The sequence below is a fragment of the Tigriopus californicus genome, chromosome 1, assembly GCF_007210705.1.
Source record: "Tigriopus californicus strain San Diego chromosome 1, Tcal_SD_v2.1, whole genome shotgun sequence".
Lineage (NCBI taxonomy): Eukaryota > Metazoa > Arthropoda > Copepoda > Harpacticoida > Harpacticidae > Tigriopus > Tigriopus californicus.
Window position 1 is genome coordinate 16,238,922 of NC_081440.1, and position 7,642 is coordinate 16,246,563.

The 7,642-nt window shown below is 47.3% G+C and overlaps 1 protein-coding gene across 1 annotated transcript in view; it reads right to left on the minus strand.

Moving 5' to 3' along the window:
- The window catches only part of LOC131889570 (uncharacterized), a gene marked incomplete in the record, with an annotated part of 67,810 nt that overhangs the window by 4,109 nt on the left and 56,059 nt on the right, over nucleotides 1-7,642 (minus strand). Inside the window, 2 exon segments of the mRNA XM_059238704.1 lie at nucleotides 105-198; nucleotides 267-479. Coding sequence (XP_059094687.1) covers nucleotides 105-198; nucleotides 267-479 — 307 coding nt within the window.

The window sequence follows — 7,642 nt, forward strand, 5'->3', positions numbered from 1 at the left end:
AACGGAATTCGAACCCTTTGGTCCCAGCTATTACTCAGTTCAAGTCTACCCATGGCTTTCATTGTTTTTTGTTTTTTTATATAGTTCTGTCAATTGAGACTTACTTTCGACTTCGTGCAGGTCTCGTCCTCCAAACACATTGAAGATCTCCTTGATGATCTCGGTGTCTGTGATGCCGAAAGGAGCTTCTCCCGCTGACTAGAAAAACGAGACAAAGGTCCATGATCAATTCTGATCAGACTGAAAGGAACGCCTCTTCAACATACCTGGCCTTCAGCCGTGGTTTGTGTGTTGGCCGTACTAGTTAGATTGGCCAAATTTGACGCACCAAAGGCTAGATCCGAGTTTGAACTCTGATCCCCTGATCCAGGCAAGGGGAAACTGTCGTTGAGAGTATGGGCTTGGCTGAATCCTTGATTAAGAGACACATTTCGCAATAAGCCTTCCGGGTGGGACGTTCGAAGAAGATCTTCCAAGGACTGAAACAATAAAAGAACCAATTATGCAAAATTATGCATTGTGTATGTATTGGATTCTCGTGCACATATGTGAACACGGTGGCAGAAACATGAATACATGAGTACATGAGTAAATTCATTGTACTTTCTCTTATTCGACCGAAGTCACCCGTGAATGAAGATATCATAGCTCGAGTAATTTAGAGTGTTGAAACAATTAGGCCTGAGAATGGATCGAGCGTGCCAGGACATTTAGTAAATATTATATCAATGTAAGTCAAAGCATTGCAACTGCTTTGTTGCAACTGCTTTGTTGCAACTGTTTGGGTTGAAATACTATAGAATCGAAAGAAGACATGTTCCAAGTGATAAGTCGGCACAGTCTTTTTAGGTAAAGATATCTAATTGTGATATCGCAAATTTTCTTGTACTATGGTAGTATATACATTTAGGGACTTGTTTGGGCTCTCATTTGAGGTTCCTAAACGACAGCCTTCAACTGAGCCGAGAAACCTCAATGAATCAATAATCCTCAGCGGATCCATTCAAGGCCACGTATTCTGTATTATAGATCGAGTTATGATGGCGAACGCCTGATTGACCCAATCAGATGTTTTATATTTCATGAACCATTAGAACGACAAAGACCGTCTCGATCAAGAAAAACTGCTTGTGATTTGAGCAACATCCTGGAAAACAGACCTTTTGGGCGATAAGTCCGAGAACCAGACGCTTGGTAAACTCAACAGAGATATCAATCCTACAGTATACTACGTACATAGTAGTCAAGTACGGGGACAGCTAGTTAAAAAGGCAGACACAACTCAAACAACTTGCAAGCAATATCTCGGATTTGGTCTAATTTCTAATTGCAGATCACTGACCTCTGTCAGACAATAGCGTCTGGCTGAAGTTGCCAGCAACAATCGCTAATTCCAATCGATCAATACATATCCATCCGTCGTCAACTTTGAGCGTTTTACTAAATGCCAGAAAGTTACCATGCCAAATCGGCATGGACTGGATCGAAGGTCGAAAGAGGGTGAGAACTTTTCCAAGCCCCTCTTCAAGTTCCTCTTTTTAGGTACTTGGCTAAAAGAAAAGGTCCTTAATCAGGTCCTTACCAATCGCGGGACACGGGTTTGATGACTTGGTGAAAGAGGGAGTTGTTGGGTGCCAGGGCAAAGGCCCTGATTTGTGCACTTTTCACGTTTTGATTTGGAACTGACACAGACCGGCTGCAACCGAGATCCACTGACGGACTCTTGGAGTGATCTTGAGCGAAGCAAGGATGCTCCATCCACTGAGGTGGGGGTGGAGATAGAAGAAGACGAGGAGGAGGAGGACGAGCTCTGAAGCAATTTGCGGGTCCGCAAAAGTAAGAAGTTGAGAGTGGTCAGATACAACTCTTTGAGACGAATATCACTGGTCCCTTTGGGATCGTCGACTACGGATGATTTGGAGGTACTGGGCGATGGAGCAATGCTGCCCTCTGGTTTGGGATTTAAGGGCTCTACTTCCACGGTTGGCGTGGTATTCACGTCAGTGTCAGCTTTGAGCCGTGGACGGTTGGAGATCAAGGTGGCCAAAACACCACGGGCCAGACCCTGGTCCATGATGCTGGCCAAGATCTCCCGCTTCACGTCGTAGGGGATCTCGGTCTGACATTGTTGATCACGTTTCCGAACGGACAGATCTTCGGGTTGATCGTCGTCCGCCGCAGAGTTCGACTCGTCATCCTCGACGTTTATGTCTCGCTCTTCGTTGTTATTGTTATGACGGTCAGTGGGCTCCTTTCCAATGTCTTTTCCAGTAGCTAAGAAATCGGCGGGCTCTTGGTTTGGCACCTTAGGGCGAGGCAGAGGGTGGGAAATCACGGCGGGCAAGGACGAATGAGTGATTTTAACGGGAGAGGGAGGGCTCGCGGTTGTTGAGCTCCGGCTAAGCGAGGACGACAACACCTTGAGCAAAGGTCCTTTTCGCTTGCCACGGGTTTTGGTGGGATTCAGCACCGGCCTTCCTTCGTCAGGCACAGTCATCTCGGGCGACTTGACGTCCTCCATGACCGAGGACGTGTTCATCAGCGTCCAATTATACGCACTAAGAGGTCGGAACTCTTGTCTGGAAGTCGCCCAAGTCAACACCGAAGCTGAGGTCATGATCACACAATGGACAACAATACTCTCTGTCGAGACGATGGCTACGTTTATTAACACACATCACATATGGTTTCGTCAATTGTCTCTCCTTTATTTGGGCTCCCTTTCCGCCGTTGTCATTTTCTTCATTGGTTGGGTGATGTCCCGAGTGAAAACAGTTTTTCCGGTCGAGCGGGATTCGCTGGGCTGATTGGACAATCATTCACTTTGGGAGCATGGGAAATGCTGGAAGATGGGTGAACCAGCCACCGCCAGCACCACAACCTCCTCCAAAGTATAGGCAACAACACGTTCACTAATGCTACAACCCAAGACAACAAGATTCCATGTGTCCTTTCCGGGCAAAGCTTGACTACAACTGCCACCAGCACCACTACCACCACCACCACAACAATGACGATGGCGACTACGACTATTACTACTACTTCACAATCAAGTACTACTACGACAACTAGTCGAATTGCTACTCTTTCATCCCAAATCGACAGTCATTTCGGCGTTTTTTTTTTGTTCTCATTTCGGCTCGAGAGAACGAACGAACGACCGAACATGCCTTCAAAACCTCGAGGAGACGGACCACGTCTCTCTCTCTCTCTCTCTCTTTTTCTCTCTTTCTCTCTCTCTTTCCTTCCCCCTCCTTCCTTCGCTAGACCGCTCGCTCGCCCTTTCTCACACTCACGCTTCAACCGCCTGTGTCGGGTGAAGTTCAAGGCGGCGAATCCACGGAAGGAGTCCAGGCTCTCGCTCGACTCATACACACACCATCACACGCACAGAGACAGAGGGCGACAGGCCCAAGACGGCGGCCTCGTGTGCGTCCGTGGTGATGGCTGGCTCCCCGAAGAAACCCCCTGGAGGACGTACGAGACACAAACATAGCCGTCGTGATCATGATTATGATCGTCATCTTCATCGAGAGCCCGGGGATGGCCACGGACCATCGTGGGGAGCTCACCCGAAGGTGGATCTATCCATCGAGTGTACCTACGAACGTACCTACGCACGTACATGGTAGGAGTTCGAGAAGTTTGCATTTGGCGAACGAACCAACGAACGAACGAACGAACGAATGAACGAACGAAGGAATGAACGGTCTAAGACCACGCAAATAGGCACAACCCGAAGGAAAGAGACACTACCCGCACACCCACACGCACTCATTCACACTTGTTCACAACAGAGTGGATGTGCCTGAAACGAAGGCAACGCCGAGGATGATTGTACTAAAATACGAAGAGCACGTCGTCAATGATCAGGAGGAGAAACAATTCAAGTGATCAAGCCAGTAAGCTCGGTTAGAGCCTCGGCTCATCGCCTTGGATGAATCGCAGCAAGCGAGTGGAAGTTCATTCATAACATCAACAACCAGAACCACCATCGGTACCGTCATGGACCTGGTGCGTACAACAACAGCAACAACGACAACAACAACAACAACACATGCTCCAACAACGAGGTCCAGCTTAATTCATAGACATGTGTGTACTGTGGACGGGTACGCATGTATGACGACCTGCAAAATCAACGAGGCCCCACCGTGGAAAGGCCTAAATTTGCCTGGAACTGTGCTGGGTCAGGCAGGCATGAATCCCAGTCAAAAAGACTGGGATGATGATGATGATGATGACAAGCGCATATTTGAGTCAGACACCTTGAGAACTATACAGGTGAAAAAAGACAAGGGAGGATCGACAACACGCGGTCACAGCCTCGCGGACTCGTCAAATTTCTAGGGGAAATATTGTCCATTCAGCAAATGGCTAAAGCCTGGCAGGATGTCGTAGCACTTTTTCAGGGATGTCAAATATCTGCGGGCTAGGCAAAATACCTTGTTCTTTTGAATAGCCCTCCGTCCTCTCATCCCAGAAAAGTTTGCCACTCCTCGGTCTCTGCTCCTGTGTTCGTTCAGTCAGTCAGGCAGTCCATCTGTTCGAGGCTCTGTAAGTGTGTGTGTGTGTGTGTGTCTCTCTCTCTTTAATTCTTTTCAGAAAGGCTGCTCAGGAGGGAGGAGAGGGAGGAGAGGAGTGGAGAGGAGTGGAAAAAACTTTCGAGGCCGCGATGAGGACGAGAACGAGAAGGAGGAAGAAGAACAAGAAGGAGAGGAAGAAGAAGATGACAAAGCACTTTTTTCTTTCCTGACTCACCCACGAACTCGGTATGTACTATGTAGCGGATGGCCATACATACAATACCAGTGTGTCAAAGCACGCTACTCGGCTGAGCAACGGTTCGAGAGGAAACTAGTCCTGGACTCGGTGGCCCACGACTCGATCTTCCTTTTCCCCCTTGCCGGTTTTGGTGTCTTCTTTGGAACAATAAAGAAGTAACCCAATCGACGGAGGAAGGGGGAAATGGAAACTAGAAAGGCCTAGACCACCGTGAGACCTTCGACCTTCGGGGTTTGGATAACCCCGAAAATTGGTGAGAGACGCAGAAAGGTCGGACGGACGGACAAACGGGATGTGGACAGATTATGATGATGATGATGATGATGATGCTGTTAGTAAGGAAGGCGGAGGGAGGGAGGGAGCGAGCCAATATGTTCTCATTACGGAGACATGCTAAACTTGCTTGATCATCTAATGAAGACAAACAAGCAGAGCTCTGAACAGTGAAATGGATCCAAATGAACCGACTTTTGCTCTGGCTTCTTCTTGTTCTTTGCATCCTTTGTACTTATGTAGGCAAATTAGTATTGTCTGGTTTTCTGAGCCTCGTACTGGGAATCTTCATTCAGAATGCGAAGCCAGTGATTGATTCCATTGCCAAAGAGGTTTGTATTCCGAGCAAAATGTGTCTGATCATGTCTTTGATGATCAGTTTTCTGTCCAAACGTAAGCCGGTCCTCGTCAAACGTGCAGACACATACATTTTACGTTTCTTTTTACGAGGTAACGTCTTTTTTCACATCAGAACACTCACTGGCCGTTTGGCCGTTTGGCCATCACTATGCCTGCCAGCCTGCCTGCTTGCCTGCCGAGCTGGTTAGCTCCAAGATAGCTAGCTACGTACTTCTGAATACTTGTTATATTCTGGCCAGCTGAAAAAAAGCTTCTTCTTGTTCTCCTCCTCCTCCTCCTCCTCGTCATTCAAGTCAGTCCTCCGAGATCCTAAGATCCTGAGATGTGAAACATGAAGAGCAACTCCACGTTTGGAGGGAGAGCTAAAGGGTTTGGGCATTTTCTCGGCGCCTTGGATCAATCTGAAGACTGGCGCTCGTTCTGACTCAATATTGAGCTTCCATGAACAGCACTACTAGCACTTCCTCCCATTTCTTCCAACCAGCTATCATCACAACAGCCATCTTTGCCACCACCCTTTCCCTCATTAGAGGCAACAGCTTGAGGAAGGAAAGATTTGACTCTTCCATCTACTAGGTTTATGAAGCATTTTTCTCAAAGACTCCTTCAAATTCCGAGCATCTCCAGTGACTGAAGCAAGAACCAAGAACCTCAGAGAACCGCAACAACAACAACAACGACAACAACCGCATCATTCTAAAAAAGAGTGTTGAGGCGCAGAGAGAGAGAGTTTTTTAGAGAGCCGTGAATGCAAGTCGGGTCTGCTTTTCAATGGACATGCCAAAAAGTTGTAAATTCCAAGCTAATACGGTATGCCGTCCATCTCATCGTCCCGCTTTGGCGAGGATGATTTGGCACACCTTCCCTCGCAAGTTATTTCTGCAAACAATAATGTATATACATATATGGAGTTGTATAGTTGATCTCTGCACACCCCTGAAATTATGTAGTTCTTCAGATTTGGTTTTGAAAAGTCAGCGAAAACGGGGATGTGCCAATGTTGAACCAGCTTTATACGCGGAAAGTACGTCAACTTCTGAGGTTGGAGGACACAGCAGCTCTGAAGTGAATTTAGGCTTATTCATTCATGTACACTTGGCAATAGTGACTAATTTGTACTCGAACAACCCCGTCGCTATTTCACGACCAATTGAATTCACTTCACGCATGCGGATTGATGCCCCTTCGACCCAAGAATTCGCAGTTACTGATCATTGACTACCTACGACCAACTCCTTTCCCTCCAAAGCCATTGACAAATTCTTCTTCATCATTTTGAAATTGGGACGCATCTCATCATTAGTAAACCAACCCAGAACTAATATACGTACTTTGTGGGAGCGCCTTCGCACTACGGATCATTTGAGCGAGTCAGCATGATACGAATCGTGTCATGTCCGCATTTAAATCAAAATAAATAATAATAAAAAAAACAATCTTTCGAGAATGGCGGCAGCGGCGGCCTCGTCGCAGCTTTTTATACCTCGTTCTAGGTAGGGCTAGTCTTAGTTGGGCAGGCAATCGAAATTATGCTGACTCATGGTGAATAATAAATGCTGACTGATCCTGCTCGTTGTGTTTTTTTTTCTGTGACCACCTCGCCTCCGTCTTGCTCGATTCCCTCTCTTCCTCCTAAGCATGGTTCGATGACAACCAGGGTGATCTGACTTGCAAATTAGCCGGATTGTCGGCGATTTCCTTGTCTTTCCAGGAAAAATGCACCCATACAACCGATTCCACCTGGACAATGATTGTTGTGGATTTTTACGGCGGAGAAATAAAATAGATAAAATGAAAGAAGCTGCGCTGCTTGCTTTGTCTATTCTTACGGAGACCGAAGCCCGTGCTCGCTCTTTTCAACGAATACTAGTTTAAGGCCAACGATATGGAAGGCCAGAGCTGTTTTGCATGACACTGATATTGAGACCTCAGGCACCATTGTGATGGCACGGTGCGGCTAGGGAAAAAGGAAAAAACAACAACGACGAGAAAGAGAAAGAGAGCATTGCTGGAAATGATTCAAGCCTGGCAGTTCTGGCGAATTTTCTTGCTGAGTCATGGTCGTTCAAGCCCGTCAACTCTTGAAGGCGCCCAAGTTAGCAAGTGAGTGTGCGAGCGGCAGAGGAGGACCCCAGGAAGAAGCCAGCAGCAAGTTAGGCCACGGCATTCCTTCGATTAGGCCGTTGTCGTTCTCTCGACTCCGTTCGGAATGATCGAGCCTCGG